This window comes from Podarcis liolepis, assembly GCF_965112155.1.
Source record: "Podarcis liolepis genome assembly, chromosome: 4".
Taxonomy (NCBI): Eukaryota; Metazoa; Chordata; class Lepidosauria; order Squamata; family Lacertidae; genus Podarcis; species Podarcis liolepis.
Window position 1 is genome coordinate 46269969 of NC_139558.1, and position 24196 is coordinate 46294164.

A 24196-nucleotide genomic window follows, 5' to 3' on the forward strand; every position below is an offset into this window, starting at 1 on the left:
ATTCATTAATTCTCTGCTATGAGGGAAAGCATTCACATGGCCACACATTTCTGCTACTTTCTTCAAATCTTTCTTCCACAGGAACTGAAATACCATTATTTATTTGTTTATTTTATTTGTTTATTACATTTTTATACCTCCCTTCACCTGAAGATCACAGGGCAGTTTACAACATAAAACACAAGTTATTGGAGTATTTCTCTTGGGAAAAATCCCTTTAGTTTTTCATCCAATATGATAACAAGTTTAAAATATAAGCAAAGATTATAATATTGTGGCTGCACATCCTTCAGGTTCTTGATTAAGATTTGGAATTATTTTATTTATTTAATATTAATAGCAACTATCAACAGTTCAAGGGGACTTACGTTTTGCTGAAGTTTAAACATTTACATTTAAGCTTTCCTTCTGTAAATCATTAATCACATAAAATATGTCACCAGCTGAGAATTCTATGAGGTCAAACTAATGCTTCATTTCTAAGGGCATCAAAGAGCACTAATTACATAGTAATGCCATTTGCTTTTTAAACACTGGCAATTTATAAAAGATGAGGAGGAGAGACAGACATCAGTGAGAACTTTCAAATCAGGCAAAGAAGCTAACACATAGCACTTGGAAGCTCCTGAGCAACTATGGCTGACAGAATAGAATTATTATGATTATTTTGAAAAGTCGCCCAAGCAATTAATTTAAAGCACTTATATTAAAGCATAACATTCACATGACAATCCAATGCATGTAGAAGTAAGTCCTATTGCAGGCACCCCCAAACTCGGCCCTCCAGCTGTTTTGGGACTACAATTCCCATCATCCTGACCACTGGTCCTGTTAGCTAGGGATGATGGGATTTGTAGTCCCAAAACAGCTGGAGGGCCGAGTTTGGGAATGCCTGTCCTACTGTGTACAATGAAGCTTACTCCCAAGTAAGTGTGCATAGGACTGCATTCTCAGTGTATCTATATTTTTGTTCTGTCAAAAGAGAGGCAGTATTTACAACCATGCATACACGATATTATTTACTAAAACAGTCCCCTTCTACTACTCCGCCCAAGCCACGTTCACAATATTTCCAAAGCTTTCTAAGCTCAACCCATGAATGTGAGTTCCTGTAAAATCCTCTAGAACAGTGGTTTTCAAACTTTTTTCTCTGGGCCACACTTTCAGAATAAAAATTTTTTCGCACGACACCCAGTTTTTTATTGATAAGAAAAACATTGGAAAACAAACAGAAACAACTGCTAGCAGTGCTTGATTTATAATACCGAACACAACTACCTTATATGATCATGGGAAATCCAGAAAGTGTAAAACAATGCAGCTACATAAGAACTGAAATATTCCCAAAATATAATAATGCTTGTCCTATAATCTTCCCGCCACACTGCCCACATTCTCCTGCCACACCAGTGTGGCACGCCACACCCTGCTCTAAAATGTTACTCAACAGTCCTCACATCACCTGAAAAGCTTCTTTTCTTCTCGTTGAGCTTACAGCTGTCAACTGCAACCTGTATGATGCTGTTCTTTACACACACACACACAAAAACCCAGTGGCTCTCCTTTTCCTCAATATCTTATGATTAGACTGGAAGAATCTTGCCACTTAACAGAGAGCACAGGAAAGTCACCTGCCAAAATGCAGTGTTAACAGCTCCTCACTCCCTGGGAAGTGGAGTACTGGACAAGTGGTGGAATGATGGAGTAACTGAAATAATTTCACATATGGTTGTTTAATGTTTAAATCTATTTTTGTTTACCTTAATTTGCATAGGAAATTATATCCTAAAACTCACAATGAGATATTATACATAACCTTATCTTTTCTTACTCCTCAGGTAAAAAGGGATGTAAAACATAATACAAACTCAGGAAACATAATAAAGCTTTTGGCATAACAGTTGAGGAAAAAATGTAGAAAGCAAGCAACCTGACTTAAACCTCTTGTTTCAGTCCTGTTCTTTTACCATCACTTGGAATTTTATCAAAGATTACTACGGTGCATAACCAACTGCTGTTTTCTTCAAAGATTTGTTGAATAATCCTTATGTGAAACAATACCTTCAGAAAGATTATTCACACAGGGACACTAAGCCATTTAACCCTTTAGTGAACCACCCTGAAATCTTATAATGAAGGGTGGTATATAAATCTATGTGGTATTATTATTATTATTAGTAGTAGTAGTAGTAGTATTACCGTATTTTTCACTCTATAACACGCACCCGACCATAACACGCACGTAGTTTTTAGAGGAGGAAAATCCGTAGGCATGCCACCCGTAGGCATTCCCTCTATAACATGCACAGACATTTCCCCTTACTTTTTAGGAGGAAAAAAGTGAGTGTTATGGTGCAAAAAATACGGTAATTTTGTTGAACTGAGTCATCTTTAGGCATTATGAATCCTGGGGCAGTAGTGGGGGAAATGGCTAGCTCTACCCACCTCCACTGCCAACTCATTGAAGATGATGGTGTAGAGTGAGGAGTCTTTCCTATTCATAAAGGCTTCCCACACCATTTGAAAATTTTGTACCCTGCTTCCTCCTGTCTTGTGGTAGCTTTGTAGGATTCAGAGCACCCAAAGCAAGCTCTGGAAATGTGAGGAATGTGAAGATAAAAGTTTCAAGCAAAAGCATCTCAGGAGAGATTTACTGTGAGGATCCAGCAAGGTTTAAGCATGCATCTGTAAGTGTGAGTTGCTAACTGGAAGCTGCAGCTGTGTGGATGACTGTGTGTGGTTTGATTTTATATCGAGAGCCAGTGTGGTGTAGTGGTTAAGAGCGGTAGTCTCATAATCTGGGGAACCGGGTTCGCGTCTCCGCTCCTCCACATGCAGCTGCTGGGTGACCTTGGGCCAGTCACACTTCTTTGAAGTCTCTCAGCCCCACTCACCTCACAGAGTGTTTGTTGTGGGGGAGGAAGGGAAAGGAGAATGTTAGCCGCTTTGAGACTCCTTAAAGGGAGTGAAAGGTGGGATATCAAATCCAAACTCTTCTTCTTCTTCTTCTTATATAACCTAAAGTTTACTGTACTGATCATTAGTGAGCTTCTACATGGGTCAGTCTCTATGGCCACCATGATTTAAACTATCATGCCAGCCCTATTATATATAATTCAAATCGCAGGAACAAACTTTGTGCTTTTTAAATAAGTGTGCATAAATTGCCCTTTTTATTAAGAAGAAGAAAACATTTGTGGGGTAGTGATCTGGAGTATGCTCCCAACACATATTGAGGTCCCAGGCCAGTTTCCTGATGAAGATGTCCCCTTCTGCTGCTATTCACCATCAAACCCTCTCTTAGCACCTTCACCTATATCTCTGAACAGTGACTACACACATGGGCTCTGTTTAGCTGAACATGTGAACAGAGCAAAGACACTGCCACCAGTTGGCATAATCCTTTCCCCAGCACTTTCATATCACCAGATCTATCAGATAAACAGGGCTAATGTTTCAGCATCCTATCTGTCAGTTCCTGCTATTAACAGACTCTTCATGCACAAATAAGTAATGATTCAAGTATGCCATGAACAAGTGAAACCTGGTGAAAGGACATCAGTCAGACCAACAAGAAAGGCACTTAATAGCCAAATGCCATAGTAAGTTGGGTGTTACACACTGTCCCGTACAAAGATTTCCAAGCCAAGCAAGCAACTCTACTCTTTATCTTGACTACCCACATTTTCTTTTTGGTCTTTGGTATTTCCTTCCTTGCCTCTTGCATGCATCCATTTCTGTCTGCTCTGAATGTTTGGATTTTTTTAAAAAAATAGAAGCTAATGATGAGCCTCACAGAAAATAAACCGAATACCAAAAACACCCTAAACTTTATTTTGAGACATTCCAAAACCAAATCAACAGTTATAAATCAAGCTGAAGCTCCTGACATGAAATGAAGGGTTTCATCTTATATGGAACCAGAGGCTTATTCTGATAAAGACCCAAGAAGTGCTTCTATTGCTGTACAGCACTGCTGCATAGAAATGGTTTGTCGCAAGCCATTTATCTCTGAAACCTGCCCTCTCTTATCTTGTCTCAGTTGCATTGCGGCAGATGCCACCATTCCAGCTCACGCCTCCAACACAACTAGACCAGTGACTGAAGAAATACCAAGAAATCAATCAGCACAACTAATTTTAAAAAGTCATCAGCAATAGTTGGTGGTATGCAGTATTTTTATATTTGTCCAGGTTTGATAACTTCAGAAGAGACCTACTGGATCAGGCCAAAGACCCATCTAGTCCAGCCCCCTTACAGTGGCCAACCAGATGCCTATGGGAAACCCCTAAGCAGGATCTGAGTTCCAACAGCGCTCTCGCCACTAGTGAGTCCCAATGACTAGTATTCAGAGGCATACTGTCTCTAGCAGTGGAGGTAGAACATAGTCGTTATGGCTAGTAGCCACTGTAGACATGAACTTTTCAAATCCTCTTTTAAAACCATCCAGGCCGGTGGCCATGCTGGACATATGTAGTGAGTGTGTTCTGTGAAATGCAGCTTAACCTCTTTATCAAAGTAAAATGAAATTATCCCCAGGTATCCATTAGTATTCTACATAGGTATTCTACATTTGTAGAGTGAAAGGTCTTGATGAATGAAAAGGTTACCTACATGGGGACACACAACAAAGAGCTACTTGGGGGGAAGACAATATGGGTAACAACTCCCTAGTTCATGAGTGCTCTGATCTAACTTTTTTTTTGAAAAGGAAAAGAAAGGCTTTTCAGATTATAGGAATTCAAATATCTGGAAGCAAATAACCTTTTAACATGATTTTTTAACATGTTTTACCTTTCTGTGCTAAATATTAACAAATTTTAGATGAGTCCCAAGGTACAACTAAGTGTAAGCGTTTCACATTGACCCTTAATATTCACAGAAACAGGTTCTGTAATCTGATAAACTCCTTTGTGCACCATATTTAATAAATACAATAAGTAAGAAAGCATGAATCACAAGCAACAGCAACGTTACACTGAATCCCTTCTAGTTCCAGCATATTCAGTGCTATCCTTCAACAAACTGCTTCAGCAAGGCAAATCCATGAAGCTACAACCTCTCTATTTTTATAGAGAAGTGCAATGTAGTATGACTAAACCAATATTAGCACACTTAATGCATGATTTAAGCCTAACTGAGTAACTACATTAAGGAGACTCACTGCTGTTGTGTGATGAAGTGTAAAGAAAAAGAAAATAGTTGCTCATTTGTGCAAATATTTACTTTCAGTAGCATTCACAATTTATATCCTTTAATGTATCAATTTTGCTCTTGTTCAGATGTTAAAGATGGCAACTCACATATTTAACTATGCATTTCCACATTTTTCACATTTATTTGAAACACCTTTATACTGCTCTTCACTGAAATTTTGGGAACAGTTTATAACACATAACTATAAAACAGGACATTAAAATCCAATAAATACAGTAAAAGCAGCAACAATGAGGAGTAAATGATCAGCAAAGGTTTAGGTGAACAAATACATTTTCAGGAGGTGCTGAACACTCAGCAGAGATGGTGCTTGCTTTAAGTTAGGAGGGGAATTACAAGCTAGTTGCCACAAAATAAACGTTCCTGCCCAGGTGGCAACCAGATGGACGTTGGTGGGCTGTGGGACAATGAGGAGAGCCCCATCCTGACACCTCAACAGCTGGGCAGATCTCTGGGCAGATCTCCATGCAGCAAGATTTCATCCTGTGGGTTGCTTAATAGAAGCAAATGTTTACAGTCAGAAAAGGAGAGAGGAGGTAGAGTGCACTTTTACGGGCTTCAGATTTTGGAAGGCCCTTGGGCAAGAAAAACCACATGGCCTCCATCCCATAGTGATTCTTGTTCCTGGCCATTATCAACAGCTCCTCCTCCTCATTGCTACCACTTGATAGCTTTCCTGCTGGAGAATCATTGAGCAAGCAGGCATTCTTCTTTGACTGTTGCTCCACCATTATGTGGGTAAAAGGTAGATAAGCAAGTAGGCTGCAGTAGTGAAGAGTCAAAGGCTCTTGTCAGCTGGCCCCCTACAGCATTGGGGGCTCTTAGCAGATGCCTGACAGTGGTGGCCCTTGACACCGTAGCATGCAAGTCTGAAGCTCTAAACTATGACTCATGCATAAAGTGGAAAGCATGGTTTTCTGTTACATTTGATCAGCTCAATGTAGTTATTCACTTACACCAATTCCATTGTCAGATGGATGATTAAAACCTAGCATTAAAAAACCATGCAATGACTAAACTCTCCCTAAAATTAAAGTGTAGATTATTCCTTCTCATCCTTATCTCCTTTCCATGCTACTAAACAGCTAGCTCCCCATCTCCATCAACACATTTGGTATGGAGCTGGGAAATACCCACAACTATACAAACAAGTTCATTAATATAAAATACATATTTGCTCCCAAAGCTCATCTACTTCTATATCTCAGTTGTAATAGAATGCCTTGTATAAATGTTCTAAAAAGTATAAAATCTCCTGATATTGCCCCAAGAGACTAAGTTGTAAACATATGCATGTCAGACACAAACTAGAGTCAATAAAGTCTCAGTTGTTCAATATGAACAGATTTTTACAGAATGCCCCATGATTTACAGAATAAACATTACAGAAATGTTCAAAAGCTGACCTTTGATTGAGGTCATAAATCATATCCCCATGTCCATAGCAACCCTTGGTTGCTATGGTTTCCATACCACCGGGCTCTGTGGGTCATCAAAACCTAATACTTTATACCTTTCAACATTAAGATACTTATCATAAGGAAGGGTGCGCAATAGGGTGTTTGGGTGTCCCCCTCCCCAGCTTCCTGTCTGGGGAAAAAATCCAATACCTCTTCCATTTAAAACCTACTGTATGTCTACAGTTCAATGCTAGAAGCATTTTTTAGATTGCATATTCACAATCTACTATTCTCCAACAGCTACTATGCTATTCCAGTTTCACAGACAGGGAAGTGAGAATAAGGCAGAACAACTCAAAGCCACTCACAGGATCCATGCCTGAAATGGTCTAACTCTCAAACTCCACAGGACCACCAACAGTGCAAGCCGCTTCCCTCTTAACTGTCATTTAAAAACAGGGAGTAAAGTCAATATTGGCTCAGCATGGAGGGCTGTGGCTGCAGGGCTTCAGGAGAGCATGGTTTTCAGAAATAAATATTTGTTATACGTTGATTAAAGAAACAGCATTTCCAATTTGCTCAGGGGCTTGGTTTGCTATAATAATTGCCTTGACATGCTAGAATGAATTAGTAGCCAGAGGGCAGGTGAGATAGTGTAAACAAAACTCATACTCTAAGTGAGTATGGAAATTCGTGTGTGAGTGTGGCAGGACTGAGCCAAATGAATTCACTTATTCTTCAGACTTGAATACTTAGTGGTTTTTGTTGTAGGGATGATATCTCTCAGCTATTTTGGGTTTTGTATTCAAGCGAACTCACTCACTCCAAAGTACATTATTACATTCATGGGACTTCTCTGAAAAGACTGTGGTCTCAATGTTTTTGCTGCTCTGCTTTTGATTTGGTTATTAAAATCTGGAAACAAGGTGAATAAAACAAAAGCCACAATGACATGATTCAAAATATGTGAAAGAAGGAATCCTCACAGTATGCGCACATTTTTCTCTAAATGCCATGTGAGATTACAGAGGTCATCTCATTCAAATGCACCAACATGCATGCATGAATTTAGAGACACCATCTGATTATTTGCCACTAAATCTATTAACTGAGAAGTCACACTAGAGATGGCAAAATGCATTTTGCTTTCAGAAAGTTCACAAAAGGGAAAGTCATTACTGTATGTGTCAGTAAGGTACTCATGGAAGATTTGTTCAGATAACCATCTTGACATTACCTGGCTGAATTGCCTAATGATGCAACTTTACTAAGAAATCATAGTGACAGAATAGCATAAGAAGGACACTTCTTTCCCAGTAAACCTTTTACCACAACAGCCATTTGGGAAAAGTAAGGAGCCTACCCATGTTGAGGAGTGTTATAACACATTCTGCCCATACTTCCCATCCCAGAACGCCCTCAAATCTAACAATGAATTAGACATTAAGGCCAAATGGAGAAACTTCCTTCATATGTTATCCAGTCTGCACAATTGTTATTGTCTTCAAGCTGGAAGATAATTATCACAATAAACTGTGCAAATGATATGGCCAACATGTGGACTTAGAGGTAATGCAGGCATATCTGGTCAGGGGCAGAAAGAATTTGGCCCTTTTACCCATGAGGCCTTGGACACTTCAAGTCATGTCTGGAAAGAGCTCAGAGAACATTACCAATGCTTCTAGTTGTTTTACTGAACAATCACTGATAAATAACTGTGTTGAAAGTTGAAAGTTATAACAGAGCAGATCCACTTTTAAAATCAAATTCAATTACAACTATTCTATAGTTTGATGCCAACAAAAGTTGCAGAAAAGATAAATCAGCATGATTGATGAATAAAAGCAGCTTCCTTGCAAGGAAAGGCTAAAATATGTAGGCTTTTTGCATATAGAAGAACCATGATCAAGACTAGGTAACCAGGAAACTAGGGAGAAGGCCTTCTCGGTAGTGGTGCCCTCCCTGTGGAACACCCTCCCTTCAAATGTCAAGGAGATAAAGAACTGCATAACTTTTAGAAGACATCTGAAGGCAGCCCTGTATTGGGAAGTTTCTAATGTTTGATATTTTACTATGTTTTATATATGCTGTAAGCCACCCAGAGTGGCTGGGGAAACCTAGCCAGATGGGTAGGGTATGACGACAACAACGACAACAACGACAACAACAACAACAACAACAACAACAACAGAATATAATAGAAGTTGATAATATTAAGAATAGTGTGGAGAATGTAGATAACATAGTTTTCCTTCTCATAATTCTAGAATCAGAAGAAAATGATAAATTTGATTGTAAAGGAAGTTCTTCATACAGTGCATAATCAACTTATGGAATTCACTGTTTAAATTGGATGGCATTCAACAGTGATGAAGATGGTGGTGATGATGATGCATCTCTGAGTGAACCTACTGAAATTAATGGACCTAACCTAGTCATGTTCATTAACTTCAGTGGGTATACTCTGAATAAAACTTAGTTAAATTTCACCCATTGTGACCAACTGCTTGTGTGGCCTTACAAGTGTATTATAGGATATCATGGAGAATAAGGCTGCAGTACTATACATACTTACTTACATGGGAGTAAGCCCCATTAACCTTAGTGGGACTTATTAAGTAGACATGCATAGGGCTGCACTGTAACTCTATCCATGACTATTACCCATCACAGCTAAATGAAACATTTGTGTTAGAGGGACTGGACCTCAGAATACCAGTTGTGCAAGGGCAAAGAGCCCCTAGCCCTTTTAGAAAAACTATAAAGAAAAATTTATCTGTATAAATTGTTTAACATGTAGAAAAATAGTTTTTAAAACCACTCTTTTTATCATAACAAATAAAGAACGAAGGGAGGAATTAAATGTTATGCTAAAGCAATTGTTCCATCGGGACAGGCATTTCAGCTTGCCAGATGGAACTATTCCCCCCCCCCCATTGTTTTCTTGTCCCCTGCCCACAAGCAGGGTGTGCTGGGGGATGAGAAGGGGCAAAACCCCGCTGAACCAGCAGAAGCCCTTGCTCAGGGCTTCTGCTGATGGGATTCATTAATTGAATCACGCCCAAATATACATTATTTGAATAATTTGTTTACTACATCATCAGGTTGAAAATAATAATCAAGGGAATTTTATTCAATTCAATGACAGCATTATGCATCTTTATTTAAAAACAATCACCAAGAAAACAGATGGTGTGTATTTGTAATAGAAGGCTTCAAAGGGACTTCATGGAATTTAGATTTCTTTTTCATCACTGTGTCAGGTGTTGAAACAATATGTGGCATTTCTTTACCCATGGTAGCCCTTCTTTTCACTATTCCAAATAACTTTCACTAGCTTTAAATAAAAACTTGAAAGAATAGTATGTAGAGTCAAAAATGGTATGTTTGGATATATTCATTAGATGTATACTATGTTTGGTGTTGCTTTTGTTTCTAATTTAAAATTATCTTCCCTCTACTTGTAATGTTGATAGCATTTTGTTAAATATTTCCTGGTGCAATAAGGTTTATGGTTACTCCCCCCTCCTTGTTTCACTTTTTTTGTATAAGATTTTTCTTTTTAAAAAATGTTGTTCTCATTTCTCCTGGTTGGTGATCTTTCTCATACATTTATTTATATATCCAGCTCTAATTATTGCTCACATTTCCAGTCTTCTTTAACTTTGTCTAAGATCCTTTGAAACATACCAATTTATGATGGCACACTTGTACTGTTAATAATTTACTACTAGTGTTAGATCTATGACCAGAAAGAATTTAGTTACTATTCACGATTCAACAAATAGATGTTCAAGTGTTCATACGATGCATAAGAACAGGAATGGCAACCCTCCAAGCCTCTCTATCTAGCTCTCAGGACTTTCCTTAGGCCACACACCCCTCCCCTCCCCTACTTTGCACTTTATTTGAGTGCTTTTGCTTGGCTGGAATGTGTCTTGAACTTTGGTAATACTTCTTGCTTTCCTAGATAAGAGGGATGTATGGGTATGGAGAAACAAGCCTAGGAGATTATGCAAGTAGAATGGAACTTCTGGAATTAAGTTTCCTTTTTGACAGGTAAGCCCTTCCATGACACCTCTTCCACACATAGGAGGACACTTTTGGATTTCAACGTACTGCAGCAGTCAAAGTACAAGAAGTAGAAAACTCTCTCTCTCTCTTTCAATAGCTTAGTTGGCTTCTTTTATTTATTTCAATAATTTCTTAACAAACTCATCTGCCTATTAAAGCTTTTTTATTTTATGTGCAATAGAACAGAAATCATAATATATTATGATGAACTAATACTAACTGTTATGTGCATCTCTAGAAAGAGACAATGTAAAATGCACATGCAGTGCTAAGCCAAACCATGGCTAAAATGGCAGAAGCTTCATTCACTGCCTCACCCGGTCTTGCTGCACAGTTAGAGCTAAGTCAAAGTTTGGCTTACCACCAGTGCTATTTGTCAAGAAAAAGAGGTGCTGGAACTCACCACAAATACCTCCCTCGTTCTCTTAGAATGGCAATAGTGCACACCTGAGAGGTGCCAGAACTGAGTTCCGGCAAGTTCAGGCTGAAAAAAAAAAGCTCTGCTTAGCATTACGAATGAACCATGGCTCATGGTTGTTTTGCTCCAAACAAACCATGCAGTGTAACCAAAGTTTGCTATTGACTTACCACTCAATCCACAAGTGGTGTGTCTCAATGAGACATACAGTGAGCTCTAGGTTTCAATGTAACACTAAACAAAACCACAGCTTAGCTCTGAATAGTGCCGCCGCCACCGGACTGGGGAGGAGTGAAGCAGCCAATCCTCTAGTTTTTGCTGCAAGGACCCACATGCTCTCTTGTTCATGCTTAGCCATGTTTTGGCTTAGCATTGCACACAAACTGGATCAATGCCATGATAAAGGTAAAGCCACTGAAATAAATGGGACTGTTGATATACCCCACTGAGACGATCATTTTCAATATGAAAAATATATATGTGAATACAAACATAAATTATTAAATTCATATGAATATAAATTATTCTTACAAAGGCATTTGCATTGAGTTTTTCAACTGTCTAGAGAAAACTGTCTCCTGGAGAATAAGGCTGTTGAAATGTTTACTTTTGCTTTTTAGAAGCAGAAGGGGGACCCTAGATATTTCTTTTGATTCACATATTAAGCTGCAAAAAGTTTAATGTGGAGGTTGTTGGGGCTGCCAACAAATCTACTCCTAGGGAACAAATTCACCTCAGGACCAGTTTCTCCTTCAGTTTTACATTCAGTATTAGTTCAGCAGCATTGACTATGTATTGCGGGGCCACTAAGTTAGAGGAATGAGGTATATCTTGAGAGTTATAATCAGTCATTTGTGTCTGCAGTACTGTTAAAAATAGAATCAATAACTTTAGCGTTGTGAAGAGCACCTTCACATTTTAGTTATGATGCCAAGGGGTTGATTTTAATATAGCCATCATTTCTTGGTTTTAGGTATTTTCTAAATGGAATCTAAAAATTGTTTGAACATTCATCCCTTGTGGGATTGTTTTTCTCAGACTTAACTGCTGCATATGCAGTAGCAGTCCTGTTTCCAGTTTTTTATGTTATAAAGTGTTCAGGAATCTTAATGGATTTCTTTCTAAATGTGGAACATCTTCTAAGCAGGTCTTTATTGTTCAGCATTACTTGACTAACTGGTCATATTTGCCTTCAAATAATGCAAGGGAAGAAAAGTTCAGTTATTAATACTAAGGCCTGTTAATTGATGCAAGAGTACCATGATATACTGTATTTTTTGCACCATAACACTCACTTTTTTCCTCCTAAAAAGTAAGGGGAAATGTCTGTGCGTGTTATGGAGGGAATGCCTACGGGTGGCATGCCTACGGATTTTCCTCCTCTAAAAACTACATGCGTGTTATGGTCGGGTGCATGTTATAGAGCAAAAAATACGGTAATAACCTTAGAAATCAGTGGCAGCTTTGCTTTGGGGTTAACATACTTTGCACATGGTATACCTGTGGAATCTTTTATGTGTTGCCATAATAATTTGTTTCTGAATGTCTTGAGTGGTAAAATAACTTTTCTATTGGCGTAGTATGCAAAACAATACAAATGTTTGCCTGGCTGCAAAAGACAGAAATGCTCTTCCATCTATTTAGTCTCACTAAATTATTATTAAGTTTGCATCTTTGTACAGTTTTGCTGGAACTATCCATAGCCAGCATGTGCAAAAGCTGTAGAGGCTCCTCAGACTGTCTCTGCTAAGAGAGAGAGAAAGAGAGGAAAACACACATGAAAAACTCAACCGAGACATCCTCTGAAGTTGCCACTGCTGCTTGGCTGAATTGCTAATTGTGAGAAGAAAGGATAGTCATCTTCTACCTCCTACTTTTCAACCAAGGAGTTATGATAGCTTCAGGGAGTAGCTACTGTTCTTATGAGAAAAGTAGCATGGCAATTATGTAAATACTTTTGTTTTTCTTAGAGTGATTACTTGAAACAAGAAATGCTTCCCCGACTGCAATTTATACAAAGTATATCATCTTCAGAAGGCATCTCAATAGTTTATTCTAACCAGGCAAGCATTGCAACATAAAAAAGGAAGCAAAGTAAGGAAGGAGTTGATGGCAGAGGCAACATACATTTAATATATGCACATAACTGGGAAGATAGGTGTCAGGGAACTGCCATCAGAGGCATGGGAGAAGGAGAGGGTCTCTGATTCTGCAGGGGAAGGTCCCAGCGGTAGAGGGAGACTCAGGTGGGAAGAAGGGGAAGAGAATGAGTGTAACACCAGGGATCCAGGAGAGCAACGGGACAGGGAGGTGCAGGGGCTCCAGGATTCTTCATTGGAAGTTAGCGAGGAGAGCCCAAGCACCCCGCTGCCCACGCCCATCCTGCACAGGAGACTCCCGCGCAGTGAGAGGCGGCGACGATTGGGCGTCAAACAACTCTTATGTTGGCAACGCTTTAAGAAACGCCCACAGACAGATTCTACGAGTGACTAAGGGCAGCCACGCTGAGATGGGCTGTGCAGTCCGGAGGGTTTAACCAGGCAATCGAATGCTCAAACGGAGCAGGATTACGCACGAGTAACTCCCAACCCATTATAATAGGTTTCTTATGTAATAAAATTGGAGACAGACTCCTTGTTTCATTTTTAATTGGTATTGCACATACACCTATTGTTAAAAGAACCCCCCCCCCCGAAATGGAATTTCTGGCTGGAAACCTCATATCAGTTTCCAGTCTGAATGGGACAAAATAATTGGACAACTAGTACAATGGTTGACTTTTAATGTACAGATTATGTACAACAGGGTTAGTCAATGTGTCCTGATGAATGTTTTGAAGTCCAACTCTCATCATCCTGATCCAGCATGGTTAATGGTCAGGGATGATGGGAAATGGACTCCACAACTTCTGAAGGGCACAATATTGGATATTCTGATGTACAAGATGTCAAACATGCAGTTTTTATTGTAAGAAGGAATACTAAATTAGTGAGAAATTTCTAGCCGAAATGGCTTCAAATACCCATTTATGCAATGGATATTTGATATGCAGTGAACATCTTAGACTTGGAAAGAGAAAAACAAATCATTAGGAAACTGAATAGAATATTTTTGGCATAATGGGCCTGATTAAGTTAAGGATGCTGCAAATTAATACATTATGCTCTACAATACTATACTTTAGTAGAAAGCACAGAAAGAGACTAGCAGCACAAAACCATACCGATCTACTCAGAAGTAAGTTCAGTGAGACTTACTACCAGGTAAGAGGGTACAGAATTGCAGGCTTAAAAATGTTTCACAGATCTGAACCCTGCTGCTCAAAACTAAAGGACAGGGCAATGCTAAAGTGGTTGGGCTGTTGTATCTTTAAAAAAACATGTAATGGAGGGAATCCTGCAAGATGCATCTTGGAATCCTATCATTTTTTACATCCTTTCCTAACAATGTGTGCTTTCAGAAAATCTCACAAATCAAAATTCATATTTTCAAGGAAAATATGATTCAGCTGACAAAGATAGCAAGGACATAAAAATAGCAGTTTATTATTATTACACTTTACTGGAAAAAAAATCCCTTCCTTCAAACAGCAAGGGTGATAAATTGTAAGCACTATCCCAATGCATTTTCAATTAAATGACTAAATTAATGTAGAGACATTTAATTAAAGTTGCACTAGTTTTTCCAAATGCCGTTAATTAAGCTGCTATCTAAAATTAAATCTCTTCAAAACCCCTTTTATATTTCTGCAGCTCATCTGATATAGATATAATTAAAATTCTGGAAGTTCACCTAGATGCATCTGAATATATTTCTCAAAAGGAGGGGAGGGGCGGGACCCTGCAGTAATTTGGGAGGCAGTTCTTTTAATGGGATTTATATAATCCTTAGAGGAAATACACAGCACAAAAATAGTTTTATAAATAAATCTGGGCCTCCATGGCTGCACAGACTTTCATTCAGTATTTTGATTTTCCACTGGTTAAACATCAAACTATCTCAGAAAACAGGAAATCCATTGGGATTGACACAAGGCTGGTTTTAAACACATACAGAGTTTAACTTCTTTCAGTAAGTGAAAGTAGGTCTACATTGGGATAGCCAATGTGATGTCCCTCCAGATGTTGTTGGACTACAAGTCCCATCATTCCTGATATCTGGCTATGCTAGCTGGGGTTAATGAGAGTTTGTATTTATAAACTAAATTAACTTGCTGCTGTATTGTGATTTGAACTGTATGTTTCAAAGCTTAGATTTAATGAAGTGTGCATTGGGTATTAATGTTAGCTGCATTGAGAATGCTAGTCTTGAAAGATGGCTCAGAAATATTTAAAACAAACAAACAAACAAACAAACAAAATTATTCAGCTGAAATGGACTAAGTGGACAACTAATCCAAACCTCTTGCTACAAGGCAAGACTGAATTTTACAATAGTTTGATACTTTATGTAAAGCTTCATAAATTTAACGGTCCATTTTTGTCATGCTTATGTTATGGTACCTTGTTGTTCATTGAAACATATAACTATGGTTGAAGAACCATTCTTTCTATCTGAAAGGGTTGAAAATGTGGGTGTAAGCTTGTATTTATCTAGCTTGATTCTACACCATGTCAATAATGACTGAAGAAGAAATGAACACTGGCCTGGGGGGAAAAGGGAGAGTAGAGTTTGTAAATATAGTATACTACAGGATATCGCTCTGATAAGTCTTTGTGGACCACTTCATCAGATACATATCACATGCTAAAAATGCCAGAGAAAGGCTTTATGATTCAGCCTATGAAAGCTTGCAGCACAACACATTTTATAGTCCTTAAGGAGGCACAAGACACCTAGTTTTGATGCAGCATATCAAGATGGAACTGAAATATGGTAATATCAACACTATTATTGTATGTGTCACAAGGCTCAAATAAAATTTTGTTTATCTCCAGAGAGGAGAATCCATTCTTCTTCTCCTTCTTCTTCTTCTTCTTCTTCTTCTTCTTCTTCTTTACCAAAAAGGCCCCCATAGCAGCTTGTATACAATCAAAACCAGACAGTCCCTACCCAGGAATGGGAAATTCAAAACCAAAACTTGGGCACCAATTTCTAAACAGCTGTGCCTTTGATGACTGAACTCTGCTTCCATTTTCTTATCTTACAATGCAGGCTGGCAGAAAGGGGAGAGGAGTCAATATCAGAAACAACAGTTTTACACTAATCAAGTGCTTGGCAGTGGTGGGATAGTGATGGCTTAAAGTATGGTCTGCTGCATGGCTGTGGTGGCGCAGGCTGTGCTACACATGCCATTGAGCAGCAGGTGTGGAGCAGAGAGGAGGACTCATTGTTTGTTAACCATAGAAGTTTCCAATAAGGATAAGAACCAATGATACCATCTGTCATGGCTAGCAATTTGGGACCTCTGGCCAGATATAGTACAAAGGTGCCTAGGTTTATGTGCCCAGGTTCCTTCCTCCTCACCTGCTGTTAACTGACAGAACCATAATAGTACAATGAGACTCTGTCCCATTCCTTACCCCTGGATTTAACACATATTGACAGATTAATGTGTTGTGGAGATTGTAGTAGTATTGGCAGCAGGAGCAGCAGCAGCAGTAGCAGCAGGGGAAGACATTTTATTCTACATGATCAGGCTCTTTTTGCCTGGCAATGTGGTCTGCTCTTGCCCCAGAAACCTTGTCATACATTGTTACCATTGTGGAAAGAGTTGGAACTGGGAAACTAATGACAACCCAGTGACTTGTTCTTTCCCCCTTTCTTTCAAAGCTTATATGCACTTACTAAGACACTGGCTGTGTTCTCATTTAATTTGACCCTAAGGGAATGGCAGTGTGAAGTAAGTTGTAATTCACATAACTTCCACCACTTAAAGCCTATCTCTGATGGGTGCAGTACTCTGCTGCCGTCTTCCCCTGAGAAACTCAAGGCAGGGGAGGGGAGGAGTGCAGTACTGACTTTCTCTTAATCAAAAAGAATAATACTGGAAGGAGATAGGGACCCATTGCTAAAACAATAAAGAAAGCAACAACAACAAGAAAAGAAGAAGTTAATTTGAATAAGAACAACCCACCCACTTCTCTGTGATTATGAAAAAGAACAATAAGGTTGCTTTTTAAAAAGCGTTTCTTCTTTAGATCACAGCTCTATGTACCACATGGAAAACTGCTTTTGAAATTCAGAGGAAATTCAAAAGCACCTTATGATACACTGCACGAGGGAGCTGCTTTTCAGAGAATAAAAGGTTCTGCTTGGTAAGCGCAAGCTCTTATGTGTACCCAAAGGATCTCTTATTGATCGCAGTCCCTGCTGGCAACAACTTTTTCTCTTGAGATCCATCAGCTCCTACTATACATGCCAGGAACAGAATCAAACAAAACCAGGGAACTGGTGGCTGTTTCAGGTGATCGTTTATCAAATGGTACCACATTTTCCTAGCACTTTCCCTCTCAGATCATATCCAATTCTATTTCACGTGTACATATTCACAGTTGGTGTTTGGATACTGTTTCTGGTTGTATATCTTTCCACCACACTTGCCCTCCTCTCCTGCCACACCGCCACACCCTTTGAGAACCACTGATCTACCATGTCAGGGTCTGATCATAGGAACTTGCCCCTCGCTAAGTGAGCTGAATAGCTAAGCGGACATTTGGACATGGGTTTCCCTGGCACCAGTCCAACATTGTATGCCTTAAACACAGTACCACACCACTGGTTGAAGATCTTACCCAGTGATTCTGAGTTTTACACTTATTATAACTACTGTAGCCTAAAATGAAATAGTTTGGAGATGCTTCTGACAGCCAGTGTGGTGAGTGGTTAGAATGCTGGAGAAGAGGGACCAGGGTTCAAATCCCCACTCAGCAACAAAAACTCACTGAGTGACCTTGTGCCCATCAATGCCTCTTGGCCTAGCCTACCTCACAGGGTTGTTGTGTGGATAAAGAGAAAGAGAATGGTGTATGTCACCCTGAGATCCTTAGAGGAAAGGTGGAATATAAATGTGATAAATAAATGCAAACAAGTAAGACCTCATAATACTACTATTACATACAGAAGTCACATATTCTGTCCTAGCCAATGAAATAGGTAGTGGTATGTGCTTGGTTGCAGTGCATGTGTAGTGCTTACATGAGTTACACAGATTTGCAAATGTGCCCATGCCTTCCAAAAGGAGGGTGACTGCATGGCCTTCTGAGAATTTGGGAGTAAAAGTAGGTATTGGGTTCTATCCAAAGGCTCCCTTCTTCCAATGGAAGAAGGACTGTATTTCCATTGGAGAAAAGACTATTTCTGTTGGAGGAAGTTAACTCTCAGCTCCAATGTAAATGTTCACCTTAGGGCACACAAAAGCTGGCAAAACATTTCATCTCAAAAGTTATGCTCCTAAAGATTTCTCATTTAACTCTAATAGAAAACAATAAATGTCTTAAGTATTTCACCTTTTTTTTTACTTAGTTTCACAAAGTAACTGAATAAAAAAGACCCTCAGAAATTCAGCCCTTACATTTTATTTTTAATGAAAAAAATACTATTATTGCAGTGCCACAAACCTTGGCAGAAAATAGAATACTGTTAATTATGAATAAATTAACTAAATTAGTAACGTGAGGCGGATTTGCAATTAAATCACTGTTAACTGAGAATGAAACACAGCTACACACAGCTTAAGAATCAGGGAGCAACACAGATGTTTATAGAATGCCATGCTATAGTAGGTTTCAACTGTAGCTCTTCAATAGTTTTAAAGATATTTTAAATCATATTTCCTATTTAGGGTATAATATAAAGAGAGGTGCTGTTTAAATTTCACAAACAGAGAATTCAAATAAACAAAGTATCTGCCACTACTCAAATCATGGTTGTCAACTTTTCCCTTTTTTTTGCGAGGAATCCTATTCGGAATAAGGGAATTTCCCTTAAAAAAAGGGAAACGTTGACAGCTATGACTCAAATGTCAGAAAGTAGCTGGAAACAGATTACTCCTCCATGCTTCACACTTTGCTAAAAAGCCAGCATGCATATTTCCGCATGGAAGATGCTCCTTAGAGCCAAATATTAAGCTCACAGAAGTGGACATGGTGCTAACTGTAGAAGTCAAACTACATAATCAATTAATTCATTGATAGTCCATTCAGGAACCATGAAAACTGTGGCCATGGCAACAGCTCTGATTCTCAAGGAAAACACAAGAGCAATTTCTTAACTACTGGAACTAAAAGAGGATTTCAAGTTCTAAGAAAGATCAGAATCACCCTCTGCTGGGAAGATGAAACTTGCTTTTACTAATGTAGATGTTTTGCTTCATGGTTTACAAGACCTTTTAGCTTTTTATGCTTTTAAAAATTACAATCACTATCAACAGGAAGCAGATTCAGGACCAAAGTTTTAAAATATAATGGGAGACCATTCAGGCAACATACAACTAATAAGTTTAATAAATAAGAATAAGAAAAAACACTGAAATTATCTCACTTTCTTGATCCAAAACACAGAGATGCTACTACTCAAGATAGTTTAAACTAACTAGCAAATCATGTTAAACACAAGAGAAAAATAATCTGAGTAAACATTAATTTTATACCTCTGCCACAATAACATGTATTTCAAATTGGGAAATAGAAATGCATTTGACAGAGAAGTAGCCTCTTTTATACAAGTTATTAATGCAAGGTATAATGCTTCAAAATATCCCCTGACCTATTTTCCTCTATTAGTTATCTGCAAGCAAATGGATGCTTACACTGAAATATACAATTTCCTGTAATCCAGTCAGCAAACCTACTCAAAATAGCCTCCAGGCTCCTGACCCCTTATTGCTGGAATCCTGAGCACAGACACACACACACACGCGCGCGCGTGCACACACACACACACACACACACACACACACACACACAGCAGCAGCTGCCCTTGACAGCCCACATAAATACATATTCCCAACTGCACTAAGATACAGGGGCGTGGCCACATGGATCTTGTTTAGAAATACTGAATAATCTATTTTGCACTCTTTGAACGTTTGTGTCTCCACAGACATCTCATGTCTACAGTTGCAGGTATCAGTCAGCTTATCTGAGCACATTGGCATCCATAAACCAACCCCAGCACACAGAATGTAGATTGTAAAAAAATGTGCCCTTTTAACCACATATTGCAGTATCCAGTGTAGGCATCCATACAAGGAATAGCCACCCCACATACATAAAGCTCAGCTGCACAAGCAAACTAACTGTCAGGTGTATGACTTTCAGGCAATCCAAGTCTATATACAGTACTCCATATTTGATATCTACTGATTGTGTAACACAGAAATCTTATTTTGAGGCTGGGGAGGAGCAAAGTGGCAGATTCTTTGCTACGTCTGAATCCCTGATGGCTCATGCTAATTTTATGCCAGGTCAACCCATGTTTGGGCCACTGAGGAGTGGCCTCCTTGGGGAATCTGTGAAGCTAGTGATCCAGTGGATTCAAAGCTGCCTGTGCTGCACTCTCACCGCAACACCTCATTTCGGGGCTTTCTGATTGCTATTGCTGGCAGGAAAACTTGCCAGCATTAGCTCTCCAGCCATCTGGGTGCAGCCTGGGCATCTGCAGGAGTAGAGCACCAAAACCAGCAGCGCTCCTTTCCACCAAGAGAAATGCAACTATGCACAATCCTAAGCCCCTCAGCCATCAACACTGGAATGTGTATGTAGGACTGTGCTGCAACAGTATCATGTATTCATATACAATCAACTTAATATGTAGATTCTGCACATGATGTTAAAGGAATATATATAGTCTTTAAGCTCAGTCTATGTCTAATTCTCACTACAGCCTTTACCCATTTTTTTAAAAAATCTGCTTCTATTTTATATGGAAAACTTAATTATCCTTTAAAAGGAAAACCACCTTTTTGATAAACTTAATAGCTTGATCAAACTCTGCCAATGACCACAATGAATATAATGCTCTGTAATTTTGGATTTGATTCTACTGATGTAATCTCATTGCATGAAAGGTGGAAGGCACCATTAAACTGCTTGTAGAAAAGGGTACTGTTTAAAATTAATGTTCCCAGGAATTGTTTGAAAGAGAACAGAGAGTGGATTGAAGCAATGAAAGTAAATGCAAAGCTCAGTCTTCCACATGCGATAAAATATATTCAAAGGAAGGAAGTGGGGAATTAAAGCATTTTGAGAAGGATGGAAAGCATACAGAAATTACCCCTTATCTAAAGCAATGGCTCGGAGTAAACTGAGGATGTGCAGTAGCCACAAGCTTCTCTTCACCAAACAGATGTTGCTAATTATACAACCAGCACTACTTGCATGTAGCAGCTTGTTGGTGAATGGGTGCTAGGAACTGAGTTTCTGCACATGGTTTCTGATCCAGTTAATGATACACATGTTGAAGCCTATGGTATATTTTATGTATTTTATTCAGTTCCAAGCAACTATTCATGCTGGGCATGAAGAACACGAGTGAAATACAATGTATTGCTAGAAACATTCGAGAATACTTATTATAAAACCATTTTCTTACCTAAGACAGTCATTTTTAGGGTTAGGGTTATGTTATACAATATTACCTGCAGGAGTTTCCATCTTCCATTCAAGTCTTCGAGGCGGTTGAGGGTATATGGGGAAAGCTGTATTTCAGAAGAGGTAAACAGATGAGCTAGGTCATTAACATTGTTCACGTTCTCTTTAAGAGGTGCAATTTCTGCTCGGTAAACCTGTGTAAAAAACAAACAAACCCAAAATGTTAGTAATGGCATTTTAGACTGAATGAGCTCTTATAACAATTTACAGCAGAACATAGGGTCTTATTTGGGGTTCCCAGTACCACTTCATAGAAACCTTGTTGCCTTGGTCTCGTACTGGGAGCCTGATATAAACTCTTAAAATAGCAGTAAGTTATTGGTGTTGCTGCATAAATACTTCAGCATCACATGGTGCATTGGAGGGCAATTCCAGATCTTTTCCAAGGTAGAAAAATTATGGTAAGGGTATTAGAAAGAGAGAAAATTGAGGCTACTACAGCTTAGTGGTATCATCATAAGAGCTATGGAAGTGGCCCCATTTGCTTGGTCCCAGCACACATTTTAAAGGAGATGCTTGGACGTAGCAGGTGGAGACAAATTTGGAAAAGAACCAGACAGCTCTGGAGGACACTGCAATCAGCCACATAAATTAAATGTCTATAGAAATGTCTGTGTCCTTTTAAAACTGGCTACAGAGATTCATGGCAATACAGAGATAATACCAGGCTTGGCTTATGGACTTAAGAAGATATTGAATAATTTGATTTTCTATATTAATTTTCTTTCATCACAACATTTACAGATTTCATTTTCTACTTTTATTTGCAGAGGTGAAATGGGTTTTGCACTGGACTAAGATCTGTGTTCCTCCCTACTTTAGATATCTATAACAGTAAGACTCAGGTCTTCTTTTGTTGACCAAATAGGAAAGAGAAATGGAGCGGAATAAGTATAGGCGCATGATACAGATGATAGCTTTTATTTCTGGTATGTTAAACATTGATTAACACAAAACATAAAGCAAGGTTCTGTCAAACTGCCAAGAAGCCAAAGCTATCCTGGATTTTGAAAGAGTTCAGAAAACACATTCCCTGCTGCTAAACAGTGAGAAATTCTAGCATCAATGTTACCAAAGTTTAATGTGGGAGGTAGCTTTGTAACAATTTTTTTGTTTCCAAATATACAAGTAGTTTCTAATCAGAGGAAAATACACACTACTACTCCCATTCCTTGTCCCCCCTCCCCTGCCATTCCCAGGGTCAACCCTCAGCTAAAGCTCTGATCCTCTCCATTCAAAACTCCAAACTGCACAAACACTGCTTCCACATTTTTTACTGGGAAGGAATTATTTAAGGAAGATGCCCCATACACAACTGATATAAGCCAAGGGTATTTTGTACTTGTACCTTAGAACAAGATGTCAAGTGTGAAGTCACCCTAAGATCCATTTAAAATTAGATGATGCAACATTCCTTTGAGTTACAGGCCAACATATATATCACATTATGGAAGCTACAATTCACTCATCCTCATCTCCTTATCATCCTCATAATCAATGAATCTATGCCCTGCCTTTTTAAAAATTTGTGCTCTTTCCCATGATCCAATTGCACATGGACCATCACATGATAATTGAAAAACATGAATGTAGTGCTAATGTCTCCTTCCAGGCCACACCTTAATAAATAACCAAAATATTTTTAATTGTCTTATTTTCTTAATAATGAATATTTCTTATGGAATAAGTAGATCAGTTTTAAAACTTTGAGAAAGCAGTGCTTTTGCAGTGCAGACATCTTTACAACAATCATCTTTCATTTTCAAAGACTGAAAATGCAATCTGAATAAAAATGTCAGGAACAGTATACCTGTACCTGGCTATATATATCATGATAGGGGGAAGGGACCAGGTAACATTTGACAATTTCTTCTAGTCAAGCAATTCAATTTACCCTTAAGCAGATGAACTATTTCCTCTTCATAAATCGACTTCCATTTACTTACCAAGTGTTCTTGATGACGTATACAAGACTCCAAAGATAAGTAAAACATTGACATAGAGCTAGGTGAAATTGAGATACTCCTGAAACAGTGAGATAGGTTTGTGATAGAAATACAATTATGTTTTTGAACATGACGTTCCTCTGCTAATGCTGTTGTGCTCGTGAGTGAAATCTATTGGAATATGTCTAAATCTAAATATGGTCCTATTTTAGAGCTATTTGAGCTATGTGGTCTACTTTTGTATCTATTTTCAATATTTTTAATGCTTGGCTTTTATGAGTTTGTCACAATATGCTCTAGGATGATATGGAAGCATTTTCTCCATTTTCTCAGGGTCTTGCAAAAGAACAATGTTAAACAACAATTGATGACCTCTTTCTACCGGTCCACAATAGAAAGTGTCCTCTCATATTGTATCACAGTGTGGTATGTTGGACAGAAAGTCTTTACAGAGGGTGGTGAACACGGCACATGATATCATGGGCTGTCCCTTGAGTCCGCTAGATGACATCACAAGGGATCGTTGCCTTAGGAGAGCGAGAAAAATTC

At 38.7% G+C, this 24196-nt stretch overlaps 1 protein-coding gene across 25 annotated transcripts in view; it reads right to left on the reverse strand.

Annotated features, from left to right (window-relative positions):
* DMD (dystrophin) overlaps nucleotides 1-24196 on the reverse strand; it is a 1010042-nt gene that overhangs the window by 136863 nt on the left and 848983 nt on the right. For all 25 annotated transcript variants that reach the window (XM_083498284.1, XM_083498278.1, XM_083498289.1 and 22 more), the window contains one exon: nucleotides 21689-21835. In XM_083498284.1, coding sequence (XP_083354410.1) covers nucleotides 21689-21835 — 147 coding nt within the window. The remainder of the gene's footprint in view (nucleotides 1-21688; nucleotides 21836-24196) is intronic.